General features: G+C 53.4%; 1 protein-coding gene across 1 annotated transcript in view; it reads right to left on the bottom strand.

Moving 5' to 3' along the window:
* Nucleotides 1–1470: 1470 nt before the first annotated feature.
* KCNK3 (potassium two pore domain channel subfamily K member 3) overlaps nucleotides 1471–27808 on the bottom strand; it is a 43324-nt gene continuing 16986 nt past the window's right edge. Inside the window, exon 2 of the mRNA XM_032172469.2 lies at nucleotides 1471–7311. Within this exon, the coding sequence (XP_032028360.1) occupies nucleotides 6410–7311 (902 nt within the window). The 3' untranslated portion in view covers nucleotides 1471–6409. The remainder of the gene's footprint in view (nucleotides 7312–27808) is intronic.

Here is a 27808-nt window from a genome sequence, read left to right as displayed (position 1 = left end):
GTGAAACCCTGTCTCTACTAAAAATACAAATATTAGCCGGGTGTGGTGGTGGGCGCCTGTAATCCCAGCTACTTGGGAGGCTGAGACAGGAGAATTGCTTGAAGCTGGGAGGTGGAGGTTGCAGTCAGCTAAGATCATGCCACTGCACTCCAGCCTGGGCAACACAGCAAGACTCCATCTCGATAATAATAGTATCAGTAATAAAAATATGCTGTTGTTCCAGCATCAAGGCTCCTGCCTCACTGGGCAAGAGGAAGGTACTGAGTCCACGACAGATTGAACTTTTCAGGAGTTACCTGAGAAACAGAGTCATTCAACCTTTTTACCTGAATCCAGCTTTGGGATTGAGAGGGGGCCACAGATTTGTGCTGCTCAGTGGAGATGGTGATGTGAGCTGCAAGGGAGGGAGCTTGGCTTGGTCACTGTCAGCAGTGCCTCTTTCTTCTGCCAACATGTCTGTCCTAAACACATCCTTCCCTAGCCCTGGACAGCCCTCTCTTGCCTCTAGCTTCCTGAGATAAGTGATGTGAAGGCTGTTGGGCTTGGGGGTAGGGGGGAATGCTGAGCCTGCCGAAAGAGCTAAATGTGGGAATGTGAGGGCCTGAGGTAAAATAGGATTTCTTTTCTTTCTTTCTTTCTTTCTTTCTTTCTTTCTTTCTTTCTTTCTTTCTTTCCTTTTCTTTTCTTTTTTTTTTTTTTTTTTTTGAGAGAGAGTCTCACTCTGTCACTCAGGCTGGAGTGCAGTGGCATGATTTCGGCTCACTGCAACCTTTGCCTCCCAGGTTCAAGTGATTCTCCTGCCTCAGCCTCCTGAGTAACTGGGATTACAGGTGCACGCCACCACACCCAGCTAATTTTTGTATTTTTGGTAGAGACAGGGTTTCTCCATGTTGGCCAGGCTGGTCTCGAACTCCTGACCTCAGGTGATCTGCCCACCTCTACCTCCCAAAGTGCTGGGATTGTAGGCATGAGCCATCGTGCCCGGCCAGAATAGGATTTCTTAGCTCCAATGGAATCTGTCATCTTTGAAGGATGACATCTTTAGATTACAGCCTCCTCTCTCACAGAGGTTCTGAGTAAGAAATGACCACATCATAAATAGCTCTGAACTTCTGCCAAACGTTTGCTGAAGACGTGGATCATCATGGGACAGTACACAGCAGGTGGGTAAGAGCATACGCCTCGCAACCATTGGCCTGTGTTCAAATCCCTGCTTTGCCATCAATTCACTGCCTGATATTGAGCAAGCAGGCTGCTTTGAGCCTTGGTTGAATCTGGCACGTAATTGAGAATAACATATGTATTTTATATTGTTGTGGTCTTCACTTATAGAAGGACTTGCAAGCTAAACTTCTTTTATAATTTAGTGCGGGGTGAGGAGGAAGGATCAGCCTTCTCTCTTCATCAGTGAGATTTCGATAGATCAGCATTTCCCAAATCATGTGCTATGACATACAGGGCTGGGAGAGATGTCATGCAAACAGAGGCTCTGGTATTTGGAATGAGTTTGGGCAGTGCTGGGTTAAGCAGGGGTAAACAGCATCTTTGCTGCAAGACTTTTCATCATCTTTATTAAGCTAATATGCCTTGCGAAGCTCCATGAGTCGGTGATATTGACAGCATTTTCCCAAATTCATTTGACCAACAAACCCTTTTTTCCACGAGGCATACCATGGGACACGTTTTGAAAAGAGTTGTCGTTACATCCCTCTTTCTCTCTTGGCCCCCGGAAACTTCTATTTCCATCTGATGCTCACCCCGAGTAACCAAATCAGCGGGGATCTGGGTATATTTATACCCCACCTCCACTCTGCTGTGCTGGTTTTCTATTTTTGTTTTGCTGTACATATATCTTTTAGTGCAGGATGCCTCAGATGCTGTGTGGAAATGAAGGGGGTGGGGATGGCATCATCTGGAGAGAAGGAGCCCACGCTAGAACCTCAGGCGATTCTGAGCTCTTAGGAGATGTGAGCAGGGACATGGGTGCAGTTCACCGCTGCTCTGCCCAGCTGCCACAATGCTGATCACCCCCAGGGAGATGGGGATACATGCAGCCCCTTAGGGGACTCCTCCCAGGTCTGTTTGTAAAGTCTGTCCCAGGCGATAAAGAAAGGAGGGCAAGTGTCATCACATTTATGTCCTGCAAGCACTGCTTAAGAAAACAAGAGTCACCTTGAACTGGTCATTGCCAACCTCAAAAACAAGCTAATTTCTGCTATTGTTGCATTTAGCTGTTTTAAGAAAGACAGAGGCAGGTGGGCCAGGGCAGTAAGCCTCAGATTTTGATGTGGTGGCCTTAGGAGTGGGTGAGTCAATGGCAACTAAGCCCCCTGAGGGCTGCAGGCCAACAAGGAGCTGCCAGGAATGCCGTCACAGGAGGGCTGGCTGTGTCCTGCCTCTGGGGGCAGGGAGTGCAGGTGTCATCATTTCTTCCTTTGAACTCTGAACCTCCCATCAAAGCTTCCCTCTCTGTATCTTTCAGTTGACCTATGAGGGTAAGGAGGGGCGGTGGGGGCACTGGGAGAAAGTGTCCCTACTCCCACTCCCTTTATTTCTCCAGTATATTGCAATCTGCAGGTATTAAACCATTAGCAGGTACAGACATCAATTTAGTGGATCGTGACCAGATTTTATAACATGTAATAGAACAGAACATATTAGAGTCATTGGCTGTAGCAGGGTTGCTGAGAATTATTTTGTGAAAGGTAGGCGCATAGATAGGCATGGAGCTAGATAGGTACGGAGCTGTGTGCTATTACTGTGGATTGTGCTCTATGAAGTTCGGGGGTCGCTGTAGCTGACCTGGGGAGCTGGCACCAGATGGGTAAGGTGGGTCTGCTCTCAGGGTCTGTCCTGGGCTCTGAGGCCCAGTCCCAAGCCTGAGGTGTCCCTCTAGACCCAGAGAAAAATCTTCTCCAAAGAAAGGTGCTTGTGATGCACTCTCCTTCAAAGACATATGTTTAAGTCAATCAGGTCACTCAGCCAGGGGGCCCCTACTGCAGGAGAAGGAATCCATACTACCGGCTGACTGGGAGGTACCACTGTCAGGTTGGGTGTGTCCAGGCGGACTCCGCAGGCTGTGTGAGGATGGGGAGCACTGGAATAGGAATCCCCAGTTCTAGTTCCTAGCCTAGGTCTGCCACTCACTGCTGTGTGACTCAGGCAGGTGATTTGCTCTCCGTGGGCCTCAGTTACTCATGTACGGGGGGACAATAGGACCAGGTGATTTCTAAGGTGTTTCTTTCTTAGTCTGTTCCAGGGGGACTTAAGAAAATCTGGATCTTCTGGGAAATCCCAAAAGGGAAGCCAGTGTCACCCACAGGCCAGAGAGCCCATGGCGAGTCAGCTATGCATGTTATTTTATTTTATTATTATTATTTTTTTAGATAGGGCCTCACTCTGTTGCTCAGGCTGGAGTGCAGTGGTGCGATCTCAGCTCACTGCAACCTCTGCCTCCTGGGTTCAAGTGATTCTCGTGCATCAGCCTCCTGAGTAGCCGAGTAGTTGGGACTACAGACACGCGCCACCACGCTCAGCTAATTTTTGTATTTTTAGTAGAGACGGGGTTTTACCATGTTGGCCAGGCTGGTCTTGAACTTCTGACCTCAGGTGATCTGCCTGCCTAGTGCTGTGATTACAGCTGTGAGCCACGGCGCCCAGCAGCTAGGTATGTTTGTAGACCCCGGCAGGGGAGGGGGTGGGAGATGGCCCCTCCCTGGTAGCAGCAAGGGCATACGATGACAGAGGCAGCTGGAGCCTGAGCCTGGTCTCCGTGGATAGCATTTATTGGGCGCCATTCTCAGTGTGAAGACAGATAGGCAGGAAGAGCTAAGGGGAGGCTGTGGCAGCCACTGCCTTTGGAGTCCGGGGGCTGCCTGGGGTGGGGGTGTGGGCGTGAGGGCATGGTCACCCACACATATTGCATATTCTGTGGCAGTGTGCCCAGGCATAAGGCATTGGGGAAGCAGAGAGGCTGCCTGCAGTGAAAGGGAGTGAGGGGGAAGCAACACTGGCCTTCCAGGTCCCTAGGAAAGACCCAGCAGAGACTGAACAGTCTGCCATGCTGTGCCCCACAGCCATTCCGCACCCTTCCCCACCTTCTCCCCGCAGCTTTGGTTGTGGCTCCCTCGGGACTGACAGGACAGGACCCTTCGAGGGCAGGGTCACACACAGGACAGAGGCAGCCAGCACTGCCCCCCCACCCCCAACATAAACACAGAGGGCACCTCCAGGTCCTGGGCCCTGCTTTCCTGGCATGTGGGCAGCCAGTTCCTCCACACCAAGACGGGACTCACAAGCAGGGTAGACTTCTTCCCCCCAGGGGTCCCCAGAGACTAGAGGACACAGCTGGGGTGTGGCCTGAGGCTGGCCACCCTGTGGGTGCTGCCCTCCAACTTCCCTGAATGCCAGGGCTGGCCTTGGTGGGCAGTGTTAAGGAGCTGGCAGGGGAACAGCATGGGAAGGCAGTGTTGTGGGAGGAGAGGCCCCTCATCCACCCCTAGATGTTGTCCCAGTCACTATACCGGCTCCAGCTGTGGGGCCCCAAAAGTGAGCCTTGAGCCTCACCTTCGTCAGCTGCGTTCCATCTGGGCTTCCGGGTTGCGGGTGTGGTGGGCAGAGGGCACCTCTGGTCCAAACTCCCCCACCTGGGAAGGGTGTTTCTTGCTGCAGCCTCAGCTTATCACTAGCTACTTGGGACACAGGCACCAACAATGACAATGGTGCCAGGTGTGATGTCCCATAGGATATGCCTGCCAGCTTTCTTGGCCACTCTGCCTAATTCTCAAATTCCTAGAGCCCCAGATCCTGGCCTTTCTGCCGTGAGACCCAGCCCTGCTTACCTTGGTCCCAAGAACTGCACTGTTTGTAAGCATGCACCCCAGTGATAAAGGCCCCTGTGCAGCCTCAGGGGCCCATTCAGAGCTGCTGCCTCCTGGCCAAGAAGAGAAGAGGCTGAGCCTCAGCAGTGCCCTCTGACCCAGGACTTCTGATTCTGGTTTAAAACCGAGGTAGCCACACAATGCCAGGATATACACTGCAGGAGCTTTGCTTTTAAGAGCTGGCCAAGCTGGAAGGAAAGAACACTTCAGCTAGGAACAAATTGGCTGGGCTCTTGTCTCCCTTTGCCATTTTTTTTTTTTTGAGACAGGGTCTTGCCCTGTCACCCAGGCTGGAGTACAGTGGTGCGATCAGGGCTCACTACAGCCTCGACCTCCCAGGCTCAAACAATCCTCCCACCTCAGCCTCCCAAGTCGCTGGGACTCCCAGGCACGTGCCACCACACCTGGTTAATTTTTTATTTTTTGTAGAGATGGGGTCTCACTTGTCACCTAGGCTGGTCTCGAATTCCTGGGCTCAAGCAGTCCTCCAACCTTAGCCTCCAAATGTGTTGGGAATACAGGCGTGAGCCACTGCACCCAGCCCCCACCCCTTTGCCTTTTGCTCTCTGGTCACTTCACCTGTCCAGGCCTCAGTATTCTCATCTGTAAAATGGGAGTGAGAACTCCTGCCCTGATGACCTAAGTAGGGTTTTGTGAGACTCAAAGGAATCAGTGGCCAGCATAGACTTTTCAGAGGCTAAAAATCACTTGACAAATTTAAGAGTTGGTAATTATCAGCAATTATGGTGAGTCTGAAGTTTTCTGTTCCAGATTCTAAGGGCAGTGTCCGGAAGGCTGAAGTCCTACCTGCTATGAGAATGTGGCTAGAGGCCAGTTAGCTTGAACCTCCAGTGCGACCATTCTGCAGACTGACAGGCCGCTGCCTCCTGCCTCCCAGCTCACCCCTCCTGCTGCCTGCCTGTCCCTCCTTCTTTCTGTCCTGCTTTCTGGGGACCAGCTTTAGGGACTGCTGGGTTTCCACTTTCTCCATAACTGCAAAGCCATGCAAAACAACACCGAAGGGAGGTTGGGAGACACAGCTGGGGATGAGGAAGGGGAGTGGGGCTGAGTAGGGGTGACTTGGACAAAGACACCCTGGCTTTTGGAACCAAGGGAAGGTGGGAGACCTAGCAGGACAGAGGTATAAATAGAGATGCAAACATACACGGAACATGAAGTCCCCTCCGGAGGTGGGGGTCTGGGTACCAGCAGGGTCTCTGAGGACTGGGAGCTTCTTAGATTTTCAAAGGGAAGGGAGGCTCCCAGCTTCTGCCTTTCCTCCCTGACCCCACCAAGTTTCACATTTCTCGGAATTTGCAGGGCTCCGATGGGGGCCCCAGGGGTCCTCAGAGCCCGGCTTCCTGCCGGCTGGTGCAAGCAGGCACAGTCGGAGATGGGGGTGCTGGGGGAGAGTGGTGAGGGATGTTGTGGGGGGTCCCACTGGGCAGAAGGCAGCAGGGGCAGTCTCCTGGCCTCCCAGCAGGGGTCCCCCGCCCGCGCCCCCAGGTGCTCCAGGCCCCTCGGGGCAGTCACACGGAGCTCCTGCGCTTCATGAGGCCGCGGAAGGTGGACAGGCTGTGCAGACCCGTGGACACCGAGCTGATGGCGGAGCGTGGCGCCCCGCTGCACAGGCAGCGTCGCGAGGGCGTGTCGCTGTAGCGGCCGCCCCCTCCCGGCGACGAGTGGCTCTGCTCCACGCACGTGTCGGACGTGGAGAGGTCCCGCGGGATGATCATGGGGATGGAGTACTGCAGCTTCTCGCGGCTCTTGTACCACAGGCACGAGCACATGGACTGGAAGTGCAGCACCTCCGCGTAGACGTTGCGGAAGCCGCCGCCGCCCGCTGCCGCTGTGGATGAGGCGGTGTCCGTGGTGTGCGCGCTGCCACCCCCTCCGCCGCCGCCCGCCTGCCCGTTGCGCGTGAGCAGCGCGCGGTGCTCGGCGTCGCGCTTCTCGTCCTCGGCGTTCATGGTCATGAAGCGCAGCACCACGAGGTTGAGGAAGGCGCCGATGACCGTGAGGCCCGTAAGGATGTAGACGAAGCTGAAGGCCACATACTGCGGCTGCGTCTGCAGGGCCTGGTCCTTCTGCAGCGCCACGTAGTCGCCGAAGCCGATGGTGGTGAGCGTGATGAAGCAGTAGTAGTAGGCCTGGAAGAAGGTCCAGTGCTCGTAGTGGGAGAAGGCGGCGGCGCCGATGCACAGTGTGCTGATGCACGAGAAGAAGCCGATGAGCACCATGTTGGCCATGGACACGTCGGCGCGCCGCATGCCCAGCCCCTTCTTGGCGCGGTGCAGCAGGTACCTCACCAAGGTGTTGATGCGCTCGCCCAGGCTCTGGAACATGACGAGCGTGAGCGGGATGCCCAGCAGCGCGTAGAACATGCAGAACACCTTGCCGCCATCAGTGCTGGGCGCCGCGTGCCCGTAGCCTGGGGGAAAGTGGGGGAGGACAGAAAGCACACGTTTTGGGGCTGCCCCTCCAGAAACCCTCTTCTCCCTCCCCGTCGCGCCGCCACCTCCCCCACCTTGTGGGTCTGGGTCCACAATGATGAGCGCTCCTTATCCCCAGGCACTGTGCTAGGCCCTGGCTCATGCTTTCTATTGTACTCTTGTGACACCTGCAGAAGGTATGTAGGAAGGAAGAAATAGGGAGGGCTGACTTCCAAGGTCACACGGCTTGGGAGCAGAACAACCGTGTTTGAACTCGAGTCCATTTGACCTCAATGACTGGACTATTTTGTATGCCTAGAGAAGGGGTGGCCTGGGTGCTGCTGAGAACTCGTCCAGAGGCACAGGGAGAGTGTGAGGGCACAGGTCAGCTGGGAGAGCTGGATTCTAGTTCAGTGTCCTGGGCTGCAGGCATGCTCCTTGTCCTCTCCATGCCTCAGTTTCCTTGACTACAAGGTGAGGTGGTTGCCCTGAGTGGGTTCTGACATCTTGTGATCCAGTGTACAGGAAGGGCGACTGAGGCAGGGCTGGCTTCTTGGTGGATTCCCTGCTGCCAGCCAAAGCTTATGTGGGGTTGGTTGGCAATAAGGGCCCTTCAGTCTCCCTGGGGCAGCTGGCCCACTGTGCCAAAGAAGAAAGGAGACTGCCTGCCCATCCCTGCAACAGCTGGATGAATGAGTGTTCCGGGGTCCTCATCAGCCTCCAGCCGGAGGCCCTGGGGTCATCCTCGGTGCTTGACCTGATGTAGGGTCTGTCCTCATGGGGAGGTGGTGTTACCCTTGGCAAAGCAGGAGCCCTCGGTGTCCTTCCAGGTGTGTTACTATCATCAGCCAGATAACCTCTCTGTGCCCCGCCCCCACCCTTGTCCACCCTGAGCCAGGATCAGGGCAGAGGCAAAGGTTCCCTCTGCACCAGCCATTCAAAGGCCTAAGTCGAGAATTCTTCCGGCTACCTGGAGGGAAAATGATCCCGGATGGGAGCTCATCCCTAGTGACAGGGCCCCAGTGGCTGTGTGACCTTGGGCAAATTACTCCCCCTCTCTGAGCATGTTTCTTCATTTGTAAAGTGTTTTTACTGGTGCTGGCCTGCTTCTTTCATTGTTGATATATTTACTACTTGTATTAATAGAATTATGATAATAAAATGATGCTGGCATTTTCTTCCTTTCTAAGCCTTATCAAATCTTAACCAAATGTTTCTTCTTCCATGCAGTCCTCCTGGATTCCTCACAGCTAAAAGTGATCTCTGCCTTATTTGAGTGGTACTGAAAATGTTCAGCTTGTAATTCCAGGGCCAATATTACCACCACCCCCTGTCCTCTAGGATCCCTAACTACATAGAGCTAAACACTAGCTTTGGGGGGAAGGGGTGGCACTGATGAGTCTTGTCACTTTCCTCTCTGGCTTCCACCTCCACATTGCCAGCCATACCTATGGAGGCCCAGAATATGTTTGATAACTTAATTGCAGGGCAGGATACTGTGTGACTCTGTCCTGGACTTGCTCTGTCTGTCTGTCTCTCTCTCTCTCTCTCTCTCTCTCTCTGTGTGTGTCTGTGTGTATGCACGATTTCTCTGAGCCTTAGTTTCCACATCTATAAAATGGGGTTAATAATACACTTGCCTCACAGGACTTTGGGGAGGAATAAGTAAGATAATGTGTGTAATGCACTTAGCCCAGAGCCTGGTACATATCAAGTGCTCAATAATGGCTCCCTGTGATTAATAATGAGTGAAGTGCCAGATTACTGTCATGTTTCCAAGACAGCAGCCAGGCTTGAGGGCAGCTCAGTTCCAGTAAATCTGGCACCTCTGTCAACCCAGGGCCATTTGGATTTTAAAGCTCAAGGAGCTCTGGGGACAGCTGCTTGGGGCTGCCCTTAGAATCAGCTCCCCTGCCCCCCTCCACAGCGTCAGGCCAGTAACTGTGTCACCATTTGCCAGGGACCTGGACAGCTGAGTTGTAGAGCCACTGTGCTTGGGACGTCTGTGCTCCAGCAGGATGAGAACAGATTGCACCCGCCAGCTGGGCCATGGCAGCCAGACCACAACTCACCTCGACAACTGGGCAGGCCTTGAGCCAGAGCTGCTTCTCATCCCGTCCTTCCCTGTCCCCCCAGGCCGACACTACTTGGTGGAGAGGGGAGGGCATGGCACCATGGATGGAGCTCAACAGGGAGTAGGGAGCGTGGACATAGCCCCAGCTTGGCCATGTGATAGCTGTGTGACCTTGGGCAAATCCCTACCCCTCTCTGGGCTCACTTGCCTTTCCTGCAATCTGGAGGATTGAGCTAGAGCTATTAACCCCCACCCTCGCTGCCCGCCAGAGCCGTCTGCAGGAGCACAGGAGAGACTGGGCATTAGAGCTCTTTGGAACCTGTAGCTTGTGAGATGGAAGCAGTGGTCGTGGGATCTCACAGGGGAAGGGTGACCTGAGAGCCTGGCCCTGGGGGCAGGGCCATCTCCGTGGGGTCAGGCAGACACATACCACCATCAGGGGCCCTCACCCCCTCTCTGCCACCACGGCCGTGACTTCCCTGGGCCCACCGTCTCTTAGGAAAAGCCAGTGCCCACCTGTCTGGCAGCCTCACTGCCCACTGTGACTGCGCTCACAAAGCACCCAGCTTCAAGGAGCTACGCATCCCTTCCTTGCCCTTCTTTTGCTATACCCTGCAGCCACCCCAGAGACCCATCCTTATCCCACACCTAGCCAAGCCGGCCCCTCCTCCACAGCGCTTTCTGCACTGCCTCGTGGCCCTCCTCTGCCTCTCCTACCCCAGCCCACAAAGACCCAGCTCCTCAGGACCCAGCTTCAGCAGCAAGTGACAGCCCCTTCCTCTGCCTTTCGTCCTGTTGAACTTAGTGACTTTCAAAGCAAATGACACATCCAGACTTAACTAGAGGCTGTTATCCCAGGCAGCACCTCATGCTCCACCACAGCCACTGCCCTGTCCAGGCAGCCCTGGTCTAGATGTGCCTCCGCTTTGGGGCCGGATGCCCCCAGGGCTCAATCTCACTTCCTACCGCAGGCTGAGGCTTAAGAATAATAAGTTCTTACCCTTCAGATGTATTTTTAACTTAATCCTCAAAAACTTCTTACAAGGTCACTATTATGACTATCTCCGTATTACAGTTGGTGTCATGAAGTCCAGAGAGGCCTTGGGTGTTGGCCAAGGCCACTGGGCCTTTCTGACTCAGCATTCATTCCGGTACATAGGAGCCAATGCATCACCCAGGAAGGGCGACCAGGCCGGGAGGCCTTGGGGGGAGAGCATTTCACTTGGGCATCAGCCTCAGGCGTTACTCTGAGCCAGATGCAGCAGAGGTGGTAACAGGAGGGTCATGCTCAGGCAGTCAGATGCTTCTCCAAGTATCCGGCTTAGGGTGCCCCCCGTCCCATTGCCTGTCCCATTGTCACTGGGTGAAAGGGCAAGGGAGTGTGAGGACCTGCTGACGTGGGCGCCCAACTTGGAGGGGTGCCAGCTGGGTGGAGCCACTCCCAGGGGGCCCTGGAGCTTCTGGGAAGTAAGTGGGAGTTTGGCAAGGCCCGTCTGCCTGCCAGCAGGCCTGCTGCCTGCCTGGTCCTTGCCCACGTCGGGCTTGGCTTTATGAGGCAGGGGGCAAAAGGTGTTCTCTATCTTCTCTTCTCTATCCAGCCCTTCGAGTCTCTGGGTGAGGGGCTGCATCTGTCCTTCTGTGTGGCTGACTCTCTGAGGACCCTCTGTCGCAGTACCTGCTGGGCTGATCAGCCAGAGCACATGTTCTGACCAGGAGACTCTAGCCACTGCCTCTCAGAAAACTACCAGGACTATCCATACCGCCTCCTCTCCCAGCCTCCTTTCCCTGAATCCAACATAGATTTTAAGGTTCTCAGAGCCAGAAATACCCTTGGCCATCATTTGGTTCAGTCTTTACATTGTACAGATGAGGAAATGGAGGCCCAGAGAGGGAAAGCAATCTGTTCAAGGTCACACAGCTTGTGAATGCCAGAACCAGGATTCTAACCCAGGATACTTGGTTGTAAAACCAGTGCTCTGTCCACTGCAATCCAGCTCAGGTATGACCAGAGTTGTGCCTCTTCATTCGATCGTGGCCCAGCGGCTCCTACTTGGGAGCAACTCAGCTAAGAGATGGCCTGGGAACCTGGCTGGAGGCACAGAATCCACCTAAGGAAGCCAGGTGGCTAGACATAAAAATTAATTATTAGTGTAAATATTTTAGGGCAGCAGGAAAACTGAGAGATCGGAGGCAAACCCTGGGCTACCTCAGTTCCTCTGTTTTCCTCCCAGAATCACCATGGAGGTCAGAAACTGGCTGAAGCTGTCTTCCAGGGAGATGCGGGGTGGGGATGGTGGTATGGGAGTGGGATTGGGTCTGGTCCTCCCTTTTACTGGTCTTTCTCTCCCTGTGGCTTATTTCCTTCTATTCAAAGCACAACTAGCCACTCTGAGCCCTTGGTCATGGCCTTGGCTGGACTGGGCTTGGCTGCTTGTTCCCCACTGGCCTCCTATGCCTGCTAGCCTGCTTGCTTGACCTCCTACCCCTGGCCTAGCTGGCCACAGCCTTGGGCAGAGGAAAGAGCATGGGGCTAGGAGGCAGGAGATCTGGGGTCTGACCTGACCCTGATCAAAGACAGCTTTGTGTCTTGGCAAGTTCCTTCTGGGCCTCAGCTTTCCTCATCTGTGACATGGAAGATAGGGCAAGAGATGAGGTTCCCACCTTTTCCCACTGCCTTTTATTATTTTCTCTGTTCACTCACCCATTCATAGAGTCAAAATTTTGGAAGATTTTATTTATGAAGTTCGATGTGGTGATCAGTGCAGTGTGGATACTCTCTAGAGCAGGCACTGAATAAATCATTGTTAGAGCCATAATTAATTTCTTTCCCCATCAAAATTAATTAAGAACACATCTGCCAGTCAGAAAGTCTGATTAGCCTGAGATAATTGACTCTTTGAGATGGAGTTAAGTTATTGTTGTATGTTTGAAATACTGAACACAGGGAGAGGATCTCTGCAGTTTAGTGGAGTAGAGAAGATCACAGGCTGTGAAGCCAAACAACTTTATTTTTGGCCACACTGCTTAATCCACTGTGCCTCAGTTTTCTCATCTGCAAAATGGGAATAATGAAGTACTCACTTCATAGACTTGGTGTGGGGACTTGATTGAGTTCGTAGACCTAACATGCTTAGGGCATTGAGATCAATAAATATGAATTATTAATATGAATATTTTGGGGAGCACCAAGATGTGATGATCTTTAAAGTTCCTTTCAGTGCCAACATTCTATGATCAGTGTTTACTCAAGTTATTTTTTCTGAAATACCAGTTCCATAGAATGTTAACAACTGTTGGATGAGAAAAGTGTTGCTTGGCTCAATTAAATTGGGGAAATGCTGAATTTAACAGGACTCACCATCATTTGATTTGAGCCTAGGCTTTCTCAGGGCTATGTATGTGTTCATGGGCAAGGTCGATCAAGGCCGGGAAAAGGTGCCTGTCTTCCCACTTCCTTGACCGTGGAGCACTTTTCTCATAGTGCACATTACCGCGCAAGTGTTTCTGGGAGCACAGTTTGGGAAACGCTCCTGTGCAGTATCAAGAACCTCTAAGGTCCTCCCCCCAGGTCTCTGACGATGATTCTTTGATCTCCTTCTCTGGGTGGCCCAGCCCTTCTGTAGATTAGAAACCACAGCCCTTGGCAATGCCAGCTGTGCCTGTCTCCAGGCTGACCTAGTTATCTAATGTAAATAGGCAATGGCTGGGCTAATGTTTGTCCTGAGGGAAGGTGGATGGCGGACCTGTGGCCTGAGGTGCCCAAAGGCCGTGAACTCTGGGCTGATGCCGAAGTGACCTCAGTGTGGCTTGGCCCTGGTGTGGCAGCCAGAGAGGAGTGCGGGCTTGGGGGAGACAGAGGCAGCTCTGGGGGCTGCAAGACACAGAGAGGTCCCTCAGAGGAAGGCTGGGCTCCCCTGCTGGATGGCAGAGGGCAGCTGGGCTCAGAGGGCACCTAGGGGAGGGCCCACGAGGAACCGGCTCAGGGGCGTGAGGCACAGACAGGGACCGCCCCTCAGTGTGGGGATGGCAGCAGTGTGGAGCCAGGAAGTGGGACTGCAGGCTCTGAGGGAGTCTAATTGGCATGTTAAAGGAGATGAGGCGGAAGGAGCCCAGCTTCTGTGCCCAGGTCTTGGGGGAGGAGAGGAGGGAGGGGCTGCAACTTGGTGGAGACGGGAGGAGGGCGCAGGTGTTCTCCCTCCTCCTGTGAGATGCAGCTCAGACACTGCCTTTCCCAAGAACCTTCTGGGAACCTTCTCTGGGCACTGAAGAGGCCTCTCCTCCCTCTGTCCCTCTCAGGCCCCCACCCTGTATTTGGGCACTCATGTCCACAGAGGAGTCCTGCAGGGCTGGCTTGTCCCCTCAGTGTCCAGCACAGGCCTGGGGTGGGAGGGCTGCAGAACCCAGAGGCTCCAGTTCTGAAGGACTCTGAGGTCTGGGATGGTGATGAGAAACCACCCCTCAGACATCCAGGATGGGGGCGAGAGGTGGCCCTTGGCAGGAGGGCCTCGGGTGACTCATAGCTCCTGCCTTCACTGTGGCCTCTGGCCCCTTCAAAATGAGGTCAGCTTCAAGGTTCAGAAGGAATCCCCCCTGCACTGGGCCTGGGCAAGCCCCTAGCTAGGCCTGGGAACCACCGGGTCTCGTGGAGCTGGGGTAGGGGTGGGACCGGTGTACAGAATGGGGTCTGGAGTTTGTCCCTCTTCAGGCCAGAGTTCCTGGGAAGGACAGCTCTGAAGTACAGCACCTATCCGCTTCCTCTGCCCTGCCCCTTTCTGAGGCCTCTCTTCCCATTGTCCCATCTCCTCTCCCAGCTCTTCCCCCCACTACCCCCAGCAGCTTCTCTCCCTGCCCCATGCTTCCTCCTGGACTCCCCACTCCTGGGCCCACTGCTCTCTCCTCTCTTGCCTTGAGCTGCCTCCCAACCACAGGTGGCCCTAGTACTGATCTGGGGTCCTCTGATGTAGGACAAACCCCCAAAGCCCCCATCCCCCACCCTCCTCAGGCCCATGTATGATGCAGGGAGCTCAGAGGGAGGGTGCTGGTGTCATGGAAAATCCCTGCGGCAGCCAAGGTCAGTGTTTGCAGACACAGCCTGGCCTAGAGCCAGGCCTGCCTCCCTGGCCAGCTCCTTCTGGCCCATCCCAGAGGCCGGCTTTGTGCACAGGCCCTCAGAGGCACCCCAGGGCTGCTCTGGGTGCCTGGGGATAGGGACCTTAGGAGCGATCAGTCCTGGTGTGACAACGTAGTTCAACCCACTCGTTTCTTGTTTTGTTTTGTTTTGTTTTTCGAGATGGAATCTCGCTCTGCTGCCCAGGCTGGAGTGCAGTGACATGACCTCAGCTCACTGCAACCTCCACCTCCTGGGTTCAAGTGATTCTTCTGCCTCAGCCTCCCGAGTAGCTGGGACTACAGGTGTGCACCATCACGTCCGGCTAATTTTTAATAGAGACAGGGTTGCACCATATTGGCCAGGCTGGTCTCAAACTCCTGATCTCAAGTGATCCACCTGCCTCGGCCTCCCAAAGTGCTGGGATTACAGGCATGAGCCACAGTGCCCTTCCCCCTACTCATTTTATAGATGGGTAAACTGAGGCTGAGAGAGGAGCAGGGACTAGCCCAAGGTCACAGCAACTCAGTGACACAGCTAGGACTGGAATCCAGGGCCCTCATGTCGTCTTTCACTGCCCTATGCTGCAGAAGGGAGCATCTTGAAGTCTATTCTGATAGGCCACGGAATAACAAAGGCTGGTTAAACACTTCTGTTACACAAGGGCTAGCTTGAGGTTGTGCTGGACTTGAGTTGGTGATGTAGCCAGGAGAAATAGACCTAAATGATCTATTGATGAGGTCCCTGACCTCAAAACACTTTCCATCTGGGATTGAATCAAATGAAACCTCTCAGTGGAAGCACTTTGAAAACTTCAGTGCCCTGTATAAAGCAGAGGTTATTATTACACGAATTATTAAAATGAATGGCAAAGGTGGGAAATGTTTTAGGAGGGATTTAAGACAGAGGCTGAAGGAGGGCTGGAGATAGAGAACTTTGGTTGGGTTATCAGGGAAGGCTTCATGGAGGAGGTGACATTTGCTCTGAGCTCTGAAGGGTGGATAGGAAACGCAGGGTTCTGATGAGGGGAGCTACTGAGGCAAGGATACAATGTTAGGATGACACATGATGTGTTAAGGTCAGAGAAAATAGACCTGCATGGGACTGGTGGGTGTGCTCACAAATGGGGTTGGTGCGGGGGCCAGCGGACTCTCTCAGAAAGGCAGCTGCATGATACGCATCAAGAAGCTTAGAAGTGTGTCTACCCAGTGGCCCTGCAGTGGCACTTCTAGGAATCTCTGCTCGGAAAATAACCAGAGATCAGAACAAAGATTTATGAACAAGGATGTTTATAGCAGCATTTTCATTGTGAAAAATTGTAAACAGTCCAAATATCCACCAATAGAGTTTGGTTAAACATATTAAGGTATATTTATGTGGTGGAATACTGTGCGACCATTAAAGTGCAGTTCTTGAGAAGTCTCTTGATTACATAGAATACTACCACATCATGTTAAATTAAAAGGATAGGAGACAACGCTTTCTATATTGTGGGATCCCACGCTAATATGAAAATATGAAAAATGTGGCTGGGCACACTCGTTCATGCCTGTAAACCCAGCATTTGGGGAGACTGAGGTGGGAGGATTGCTTGAGCCCAGGAATCTGAGACCAACCTGGGCAACACAGTGAGACCCATCTCTAGAAAAAACAAAAAATTAGCTAGGCATGGTGGTGTGTGCTTGTGGTCCCAGCTACTCGAGGGTCTGAGGTGGGAGGATCCCTTGAGCCCGGGAGGTCGAGGCTGTGGTGAGCAGTAATTGCACCACTACACTCTAGCCTGGGTGACAGAGGGAGATCCTGTTTCCAAAAAAAAAAAAAAAAAGTATATTCACATATACATTTTGTATGTGTACACACACATATATAGCTGTAAGGAAATATTCTAAAGCTCATATAGCTTATCTCTGAATAATGGGATCATGATTAATTTTAATTTTCCTCTTATAAATTCTACACTACAAAAACCTATTACTTTTGTAAGTAGAAGACGATGAATATTATAAACCTAAAAACAGCACAAGTTCTTCTGGTGTTCTTGGAGCAGGAAGTACAGTTGAAAAGTGAAGACTGTCAAGGTGAGCAGGGGCTGAAATTTGAGGAGCTTTCAAGGGTGGGTTCAGGAATGAAGTCTTCATTCTAAGGCAATGAGGAGCCATGGATGGCTCCTGAGCAGGGGAGGGCTGTGCTCAGAGAGATATTGAGCTGAATGCCTGGCAACCCTGGGCAGGGGCGTGGCTGTGGGAGATGGGGGCAGGTGGATCCACTGGGAGCCTCTGCATGGTCCAGTTGTCAAGTGCTCAGGTCTGAGGTAGAGGGAAGTGGAGGATCCAAGAGTTCGGGATGAGAGGAGGAGGTAGGGGCGAGGGGCCGAGAAAGGAGAGGAGAGGAAGGGGCGAGGGGAAGAGAGTGGATGCATGGTGTGTGGGATGCCCTGCATTCATGGGTGAAACTGTAAGCCCCATGAGGACAGGGGTTCTCATCTCTTTTGTTTGCTACTGGATCCCTCACACCTGGAAGGGGGCTTGGCACAGAGCTGCTGCTTCATCAATTTCTGTTGAATGAATGACTGAGGGAGAGGGAGGCATCAGAGATGAGCCTGAGGTTTGAACAGAATGGAGACAGAGAGGATAAGCAGAGAGTGAGGCCTAAAGCGGACAATGCCACACCACCAGCCAGTTATCCTGGGGGTCCTGGGCAAGGCCCTGACCTGGGGCCGGTGGGGCCTGTTCTAAGCTAGCCATTGAGCCAGGTGCCATGGCCCAGGCCTGTGGCCTGTCTGCATCCTCGTGACCAGCTGGACAGGGCATCTGTGAGCTCAGAGCTTCTAACAGATTGGATCTGGTGGGGTTTTAATTAAATGAATCCACCAGGAACAGCCTGGCATTGAGAAAGGAATTCCACAGCACAATTTAAAGTGGACTTGGCCCTCTTCGCGGATGGCTGAGGTGCCAGTTCTCCCCCACATGCTTTTTTCAAGGCCCTGTCCATGACGCTGGCATCTGGCTGGCCCGAGTCTTACACATTTACACTCCCAGGCCTTTCCTGTTGAGCCCATTGAGGAGAAACAGGGGTGTGTTGGCATCTCCTTGCCACAATCCCCAAAAGGGAATGAACTTCTCCCAACTGGAAGCCCTGTTGGGTCTGAGGAGCAGCAGAGGCCAGCCTAGGTGTGGGCCCAGAGTCTGGCTGCCTGAAATCTCACCCTGTGGGCAGTGTTATGGGGGCAGGGCAGGGCCCAGAGGGTGATGGTGTATAGGAATTACAAAGTACTAGGAGTCAGGAGGCCTGGCTACCATCCTAGCTCTACTATTACCTTGCTGTATGACGGGGGTCAGCAAACTTTCCTATAAAGGGCCAGATAGTAAATACTTTAGGCTTTGTGAGTCTATGGTCTCTTGCAACTACTCGACTCTGCTGTAGAACCAAGAAAGTAGCCATGGATACTATGTGACAATGGGCATGGCAAATTTAGTGTTCCAATAAAACTTTATTGACAGCAACAAGTGGTGGGCCAGATTCAGTCCATAGGCCCTAGTTTGCTAAGCCTACTGCAGGGTGTTTGTTAAGCCACGCCAGCTCCCTGAGACTTATCTGAGTCAGTTTTCTTATCTCAATTTTCCTACCTTCAAAAGAGAAGTTGGATTAGAAGATCCCTAATGTCTCTTCTTCCCTGAAAAGTTGTATTTTAGCATTGAATAAATTGCTAGTTCCTCCTATTCCATGTACCATGCAGAGGCCCTGAGGAGAGGGGTACATTTTGAGCAGGGTCTGGTGCCTAAACCTGGCTGCGGACATGGTGTCAGCAGCTCTTGGGAGGGCCCCTTTCCACATTTCTGGACACTGTTCGTGCTCTTTGTTCTGCCTTTTGGGCTTCTACTCCTCCATCAAAGCCCATTTCAAAAGTCACCCCCTCTCTGAAGCCTTCCCTGATCTCACCCACCTAAACAAATCAGTGCTCCAGGGGCCCTTTGTTCATTACTCATCATCCTTCAAACATTCCTCCACTCCAACCAGCAGGTGTTTTTGAGTCCTTAATATGTGCTGTGCTCCGAGTTCTAGAATAATAATCCCTTGTATTTCATTGGTGCAGGACTTTATCATTTACAAAGCAATCTCTATACATTCTATTGCTTGAGCTTGCATTGCTATCCTTTAGAGAAGGTGCTATTATTCCTATTTTACAGATGTGGAACCTGAGGCTGAGAGAGAGAGGCAGTGTTTTATCTCAGGCCATAAATGCTAGAATCAAACCTGAAATTCAAAGGCAGTTTTTTTCTGCTGCACTTGGCTGCCCCGGGACTCTTCACACCAAGATGGAAGTCAGAAGACCTGGGGTGTGGTTCTAGTTGTGCCGCTGTGTGATCCCAGGCAAGACACTGCCCCAATCTGGGCCTCAAGTGCTTCCTCTGGGAAATGAAGAAATCAGAAGACGTTCTAGAGGCCCTTCAGCGTTCTAGGATTGAGGGCTTTCAGAGGGCCACGTTCTCTCCGCCACAAACAGTGGAGACAGCAATGGTTTCAGTCAGACAAAGGCCACTGGGAATGTCAGCTGGCTCAAAGCAATAACACTGGGCATTTGGGTGTATGCCAGACCGACAGTCCTGGTGGGCACTGATCAGATGCTGTGGAGAGGGTGAGGGACCTGGGGCCGGCCTGGCCAGCCCAGCTCTGATTGTAACTTTCCCCAGCTGAAGCGGAGGGGCAGGCAGAGCTAGGTGGAAAATCCCCGACCCGGCCCCATACACCCTTCCGGCCCTCAGGGGCACATGGAGTCAGGGAGGAGATGGCCACGTGTCCCTGCCTGAGTCTCCCACGCCAAGACAAGCCAGAGCATTTGAGAATCGTGTTGGTACCCGCTTCTCCTCTACTCCCTGCCACTCATCTCACGCAGGAGACCAGGATCCTGGGGCCTTGAGCCTTTGCTTTCTTTCATTTATTTAGCTGCTGCTGCTTTTTATTTTGGGTGTCATTTTGTCCTGTAAGTCTGGAAGCAGAGGCTATGGAGGGCAGGGGTACTGCCTTGTACTTCTTAGTGGCTCAGTGCCTGGCACACAGCAGCTAATGGTGGTGGTCGTGGTAACAACAGCAGCAGTAGTAATAATAAAATTCACATTTATTAAGCACTTGTATTCCAGACACTGTACACTGTACTAAGTGCTTTCTGCGCATTAGTTTATTTAGTTTTCACAAACATTTCAGATGAGTATTATGTCCACTTTGCAGATAAGAAAACTGAGACACAGAAAGTTTCCATGACTCATTCAAGCCCACAAGGCTAGTGAATGTCTGAGCCAGGGGACAAGCTCAGGTCTGTCACCTTGTCCAGTCTAACTAATGTTAGTTGAATGGATGCTGCATTCCGGAAGGCAGGTGCCCTGGCTTTTCAGCTAAGGAGACTGGGCTGAGTGAGTGGCTGGTGATTTGGACAAGGCCACATAGGTTTGTGGCCTCCAGGGCCTCTGGGCTGGGGCCCAGGGATCAGGATCCATGGCCCATCGAAGGGGACCTTGACGCATCCCTCCTTTTTTATTTATTTATTTATTTATTTATTTTTTTTTTTTGAGATGGAGTCTCACTCTGTCACCCAGGCTGGAGTGCAGTGGTATGATCTCGGCTCACTGCAACCTCCGCCTCCTGGGTTCAAGTGATTCTCCTGCCTCATCCTTCTGAGTAGCTGGAATTACAGGTGTGTGCCACCACTCCTGGCTAATTTTTGTATTTTTAGTAGAGGCAGGGTTTCGCCATGTTGGCCAGGCTGGTCTCGAACTCCTGACCTCAAGTTATCCACCCACCTTGGCCTCCCAAAGTGCTGGGATTACAGGCCTGAGCCACTGCATCCTGCCTGCATCCCTCCTCTTAAGGTTGTTCTGGAAAGTGAGGGCCTGGGGAGGGCAGGCAGGCGGGTGCTCTCTCCAGCTCTGCTTCCTGATCCTTCCTGCTCAACCCCTCCCCAGCAGCAGTTGGGCCTGAGAGTGCACTGGGTCTCCACAGAGGACACATCCACTGGCCTGAGCCAAATGGCAGGAGGCCGCAGGCTGAGGCTGGCCACAGGCTGTTGGGGGCTCATGGCCAGCCCTGGAAGAAGACACCCTGCCTCTGGCAAAGGGAGCTGTGGCACCTGGGGAGGCTGAGTGGGAAGCAGGGTCCCCAGGGAGGCTGCGGCACTTGCCTGGTCTCAAGAATATCATCTGGAAAATCAGCAAGGCGAAAATGGCTTTATTCCCTCTTAGCTTGTCTTAATTAATTAATTGAGCAAACATTTCTTAAGCACCTACTACTCTGTGCCAGGCACTAGGCTAAGTGAAGAGAGGATGCAGAGACAGGCCAGCTGGATCTTGCCCTCTGGGAACAAAGACTTGTTGATAAAGGCAGGGAGGTCTTTGCACTAACTCTAGAAATCTGAAACTGTTCGAAAACAATTGCCAGCAGGCAGGTGGGAAATGGCTCTGGGCAAAGATTTGCCCCAGGATATGATACGTCTATGCCAGAGGGGCCCATTCGGTGAAAGCAGGACCCAGGAACCTGGAAAGGGAGTCAGAAGGCCCAGGCCTCTTGCCAGTGTTCCTGTGGCTGGAAGCATGGCATTTTCCACTTCTTGCAGCCTCGGAAGATGACCCTGGACATCTGGAAACATTGTTCAGGGTCAGTGTGAACACCTGGCTGGTGTGCAGAGCTGCTTGGCCCTGGTTGTCACTACAGATTGGATCAAGGGCAATGTCTGAGGCTACACTCTCTCTTTTCCTCCTTCTTTCTTTCTTTTCTGATTTGTTTGCTATTTACTATTTTTTAAAACCAACTTTTAAATTTTAGAGCAGTTTCAGATTTATAGAGTTAGTGCAGAGACCTCCCTTCCCTTCTTAACACTCAGCACCTCTCCTACGTTGATGCAGTGCTAGCTGCTGTTCCTCCCCCTGCACCTTGCCTTCCCCCAGGAAGCCTCCATCCTGCTGTGGCCCCAGGAGCCTCCTCTGCTCTCCCCATATAACATCCGTCTCTGCCACTCAGTGGGCCTCTCTTGGCAGGCACTGGCTGGCCTATTTACCCATCTCCTTATGCACAGCGGTGCCTCTATGAGCAAAGCTCCTTTTAGTCAAGTCTGCCTACACAGCACGAGGGATGAGGGCTGGCTCACACGGAGTGGTGCTGGCCACTGGACAAGCCTTTTGGGAGGTGGTCAGGGCTCAGGCCTGGACCCCTGGGTGGGTGCTCTCCTGCTGGGCTCCCCTCTGTGCAGCTGAGTCTGGGCTGCAGGTGGGAATGCAGAGGATGGAGCATAGGAAGTCAGGGCGAGAAAGGGAGGCATTCACATGCCGGAGCGGAGCCTGTGCTGTGGGAGCCTCTGTGAACAGTGGCAATGGTGGCAGGGAACCTGGATGCCCTCACACTTGTTATCCCTAATGTTCCCCATGACCTGAAGGTGGCCATGATTTGCGTCTTTTTGATGGGGAAACTAAGGTTCAGGAAGGTTAGACACTGCTGGCCCAAGGTCACACAGATAAAAATTGGCAAAGGTGGGATTCAACCTTGTCTGACCCCCTTAGATGTCCCCAGGACCACTCCCTTTGTCAAAGCACATAGAAAGCATGTCCAACAGGCCAACATCCCAAGACCGCTGTACTCCGCTCTGGGCAGAATCTGGCCTTGCAGTCTTGGTGCCGTGCACACAGCAGGTGCTCAAACTATGTGAGGATGGAAGAGGCCTTCCTAGCCAAAGCTCCTCTCTCCTGAGCCTCGCCCCACCCTGCTTTCTGCCAGGCAGATGCACCCTGAAGTTGGGTAGCCAGTCCTTTCTGTCCTAGGGATGTGTCAGTGTGGCCTTGAGCCAGACAGAGCAGGAGGTGAGAGGGGGAAGCTGGAGTGCAGGGGTCAGGGCTCCAGGGAGGCTGTCTGTGGTGGGCATAGTTGCGGGGTATGCTCGCTTCTACCTTTTTGGAACTGTCCGTCCTACAACAACCCTACTCAAGGGTGGACCTAGGCAGCCCCTTTCTACCATGTCATCCTGGCACCAGAGCAGATTGGACCAGGGTTGGACACCTGGGCTGAGAGGACTTGGCTGGGCTTAGCAATTCACATTCTCTCTTCCAGGAATTGTGATGGGCTGAGGGGCTGGGTCAGCTGTGAGGAGCTGAGCTGCAGGGTTAGAAAGAGGTGAGTCCTGGCTGGGGGCAGGGTAAGCCAAAGCCACATGCGGGGGAAGAGAAGCCCGAGAATGGCAGAGCAAAGCAGAGACAGGAACAATGAAGCCTGAGGGACGGGAGGGAGAGGCCTGGGCTTCTGCCTGCTGGCCTTTGATGTTAGCTGTGTGGCACTGTTTCCTTTCAGAAGTCCCCTATACTTGCTCTGGTCCAAAGGGGCACTGTGCCCTGTCTATGCCCCAGCCACTCCAGACAGAGGGCCCCAGTCCCCAAGCACTACGTCCCAGGGGTCCTCAGCCTAGTGAGCAGTGCAGGGCCATTCCTGTTGAATCCCTGTGGCTCACTGGGCGGGGTGGTGTCCATTCAACAGTCGGGGACACCGAAGCCTGGAAAGATTGGGTGTGTCACCCGCAGTTGCAGCTCCTGAGCTGGACCTAGGACTCCAGCCTCTTGATTCCGGGCCTGCTGCTTCCCCTCCACCCACACTGCCTCTCTGAGCCCATCTCTTGCTAGGTGGCTGGGTGACCTTGCGGTTAGAAGACAGCATGTAAAATAAAGTGTCCAGTACAAGGCCTGGCATGTGGAGGGTCTCACAAAGTAGGAGCTCTCATTAACACATACATGTTCCTTTCTTTTTCTTTTTTTCTTCAAGAAAGAGTTTTCGCACTGTTGCCCAGGCTGGAGTGCAATGGCGTGAACTCGGCTCACTGCAACCTCTGCCTCTTGGATTCAAGTGATTCTCCTGCCTCAGCCTCCAGAGTAGCTGGGATTACAGGTGCCCACTACCACGCCTGGCTAATTTTTGTATTTTTAATAGAGACAGGGTTTCACCAGGCTGGTCACGAACTCCTGACCTCATGTGATCCACCCATCTTGGCCTCCCAAAGTGCTGGGATTACAAGTGTGAGCCACGGCACCCAGCCCTTTTTTTTTTTTTTTTTTTTTTTTTTTTTTTGAGATGGATTCTTGCTTTTTCGCCCAGGCTGGTAGTATGATCTTGGCTCACTGTAACCTCCAGCTCACAGCAACCACTGCCTCCTGGGTTCAAGCAATTCTCCTGCCTCAGCCTCCCAAGTAGTTGGGATTACACACCCAGCTAATTTTTTGTATTTTTTAGTAGAGATGGGGTTTCACCATGTTGGCCATACTGGTCTTGAACTCCTAACCTCAAGGGATCCGCCCACCTCGGCTTCCCAAAGTGCTGGGATTACAGGCATGAGCCACCATGTCCGGCCCACATACATGTTTCTAAGCCCAGCTCTGTGTTGCCATTCACCACTCAGAAACCTTCCTTAGTTCCCCGAGTCCACACAATACAGTCTGGGGGTTTCCTGGCCAGCAAGTGGACTCTCCATCCACCACCTGATCCCGCCCTACTAGTCTGCCGTCTCCTGACTCCCTCACCATTTCTGGTCCCATCTGTCCCATGCCTCGCCTCTGAGCACTTCCACTGCTGTGGAGTCACTGGAGTCGCTGCTGCCCTGACTTCCCTCCCTCATCTCTTCTGGCCTCCAACGAAAGCCCCAAGGCTGCCTCCTCCTTTGGCAGTCTCCCTGGAGAATGGCATCTTCTGCCCTTACCACCATCTGCCAGGTATTAGGTTTTGCGTGGAGATGGCCCCTCTCCTACTGGCCTGCCTTGCCCAGTGCCCACAGTGGAAAACTAGCAGATCCATGAAGCTAGTCTTGATGAATGGGTTGGGTGTTGTGGGGGGAGCTTGGGGCGTGTGTGGCCCCATCTCCGTCTTCTGCTCTTCACTCTCCATTCTGGTCATGGCCCAGACAGCTCTGGGCTGGCAGGGAATTTGGAAGCAGATGCCAGGAGATGTGAAAGGAGGCTTTTCTTAGGCTCAGCACCCTCCCCAGGGCTCAGGAGCTCAGATGGTGTAGGTTGGCATAGTGCCCAGGAAGAGAGGGACTCCAGGCAACAGGGACTTCAGCCTGGAGGCAGCTGCTGGGACCTTCTCTCCTTCAGAGCCAGCCTGCAGACATGGGGTCCCCACCCTCAACATTCACATGTGTGTGCACACTCCTACACACACACACACACACACACACACACACACACTCCAACACCCAGCCTCTCCCCTACTGTGGCCTCTGGGCATGCCTCTGCCCACCATCCCAATAGGTTACAGGGTGGACAGAGCCAGGGAAGGGGGACATCTGCACAGACAGAGAGGCAGCACCTCACAAGACCTGGCCTCTGGGCCTCCCACTCCTCCCACTGTTCTCACAAGCTCCAGGCCCTTAGGGATCTAAAGAAGCCACTGAATTCAGCCTCCCCTTCTCTCCAGCCAAGGGGACACAGACTCTTCTAGGAGGCTAAGATTCCACCACTCTCCATAGAAACATACTCACTCAACCCTGCACCCTATAGGAAATGCTCTTTCTGCAGAATGAAGTGAACAAGGCTTCAGCTGCTTGACTCAGCCTGTCCTCCGTGGAGACAGCAAACAGCTGTCCCCATCCTTGGGGACACTGCCCTTTACATGGAGACAGGGAGGCAGCTGCCCACCCCACCCTGTTTCTGAGACCTGACTTGCCCTGGGCTTGCTGCTGTCTTCTGACCTCTGATTTTCCAGCCTTTCCAGTGGCCTCCGCCACCCTGAAGCCCTCCAGCTTCTCTGTTTGCACCCACTGTTCACAGTGCAACATTGGCAAGAGATCAGCCAGGCCAGGGTATAAGAGGAGAGTGACTTCCTGGCTCCTGTGATCTATAGAGGCTGCCTGTTTATGCACTGGTGTCCTGAGCTTGCTTTTTATGGTGCCAAGAGCTCCAAGCTGGGCAGCCTCCCCAGGACCCAGGCAGTCTCCCCAGGACCCAGCTCCCTCCAGCTGCAGCTTACAGTGCTACCCTGCTCCCTCCCCCCAGCCCCGATATGGAATCTGGGCAAGCTGGCTTTCCCTGCACTTGACTTTATTCGAATGATTAAATGCCTCTGTCACTGATCCTCCTCTCCAATTCAAAACAATACTAGCTAACATTTATAGAGCGCTTACTACGTGCCAGGCACTGCTCTAAGCGAGCTAATATATGTACATTGTGTAATCTTCAAACGACCCTATTGGTATGTATTATTATTATCCCCATTTGAAGATGCAGGAATGGAGCCACAGAGAGGTCAAGCAGTTGCTCAAGATCACACAGCAAGTAAATGCAGAGCTAGGTTCTCCCTCATACTGTCTCCCCTATACTGTCTCCCTTCACCCCAGGCAGCCTGGATTAGGGTTCAGCCAAACAGAAAATGTGGAGGGCAGGTCTCAGGGCTGGTGGGAAAGGGAGAAATGGAGAGGAGCCTTCCAGACTGGGAGTCACTCCTCTAGGGAGAAAGACGTGCCTTGGAGGGGACTTAGTAGGAGAGTGCGGGGCAGCATGTTTGTATGGGAGTTAATCATGCTCTTCCTTGATGTCTGTGCACCAGTTCAGTTTATTGCACACTTCAGAGTGTTTTCACGGTGAGTAAGGCAATGTCACTTTCATTCATCCCACTGAGAAATGAGGAGGCGATGCTGGGACAGGTGAGGTGACTCGGTCAAGGTTAGGCAACATGTGTATCAGCTTCACGACCGAGACGTGGTAATTTCCCAGGGGTCTTCTACTGCCGGCCCACCTGCTTGCCTCAGGCTGGACTCTGGGCTTCAGTGCAGCAAGAACCCCCCTGGAGCCAGTCAGTGAGGGGCCGGTTAGCTCTGGCACTCAGGGTGGGACCATGAGGGAGGGGGTACATCTTGCCCTGCTCCATTCCTGGCCCAAATTGGCACAGGCACCTGGGAAGGGCAGCCAGCCAGCCACGTGCCAGTGTTACTTTAAAAATAAACCAGGGGAGAATGAGACAAAAATAACCCCGGGATATGTGGGGAGCTAATTACTACTGCAGCCCCCTGTCAGGCTTTCGGGAGAGCGGCTGGACCTCCGTGGTGTCTGGGTGTTGGGTCTACTCTATTCATCTCTTCCAGCTGAGAATCGGGTGCCAGGCCCTCCAGAGAAGCTGGGAGCAGCAGGGCCTCAGAATCCCAAGGCCTTAGAATCCCAAGGGTCAGAGCTGGAGGCTGCTACAGACATCCGACAGCCTCCTTTATCCCAGAGACCAGGGTAGGGAAGGGGATCCAGGCTGAGCAGGCCCTCATCTCCTGCCAGGGCTTCCCTCTTCCTCCCTACACTGTCTCTGGGCCTTGCACATGACTTCCCACTGAAGTCACCTGGCTCCAAAAGGGTCTTTGAGTTCCCAAGCCCCTCCCCTCTTCTCTGAAGCCTGTGTGGTAGTGGCAGCAGGCACCGGTGGGTGTTGCCGGCTACCTCTCCCTATTTAGGACTTGGGCCCACTGCTCTTCATCTGCACCCTTCTCAAGAAGCACCGAGGCCCTTCTTGACCCATCAGGGTAAGGAGGCACGGGCCTGCCGGCTCACTCCTGGCTGCCTCTGGAGGCATCGATGGACTGTGCGCTTGCATCTCATCTCTGGGCCTCTGTGCTGAGCCCAGCTAGGCCCAAAGAGGCCCAAGCTCTTTCCCAAAGAGCAGTCGGGGGACAGGGGCCACAATCCTGTCTCTCAGGCCCAGGTTCCCTGCAAAACTCTTGGTTACTCTTCAGCCCCCCACCCTTGGCAGAGGGTGTGGGAACATCTTGCAAGGACAGGGTGGGAGGGACATGGGGCCCAGCTGAGGACGCAGCAGAGGACAGACGTGCAGGATCAAAGAGAAAAAGCAGAGCTTTCCCGGAGGAGGGAGGCAGAGGCCAAGACGGCTGGAAGCTGACAGAAATGATCAAAGGACAAGGATGGATGAGGTGGGAGGGAGTGTGGAAGGCGGCGGCAGGGTAAGGCAGGCGGAGCTTGTGGGGCTGGGGTGACGGACTGCTGAGGAAGAGCAGGGGCTTTGGAGTCAGACACGCCTGGACTCGGCTTTCATGGCCAATGTCTCCGGTGACGGCCATGCTGCAGATCTACTGGTGGTTTCCATCCTATTTGACCTCTCAGCAGTGGCCAGCTCGGTTGACTGTTCCCTCTCTGGAAACACTCCCCCTGGCCTCTGGGCCACCACAGTGCCCAGGTCTCCTTCCTATCTCCTGGCAGGCTCCCTTCCTTGCTTGACTTCCCAGCACCGGAGGAAGGGCTGGGCGCTCTGCTCTTCTTGCCAGCTCTACCCTCTTCCCAGCTGATCTCATCTGGCGCATGAC

This window comes from Hylobates moloch, unplaced genomic scaffold (assembly GCF_009828535.3).
Source record: "Hylobates moloch isolate HMO894 unplaced genomic scaffold, HMol_V3 SCAFFOLD_13, whole genome shotgun sequence".
Classification (NCBI taxonomy): Eukaryota; Metazoa; Chordata; class Mammalia; order Primates; family Hylobatidae; genus Hylobates; species Hylobates moloch.
Note: the sequence above shows the minus strand (reverse complement) of the source record. Positions and strands in the feature narration are given on the sequence as shown.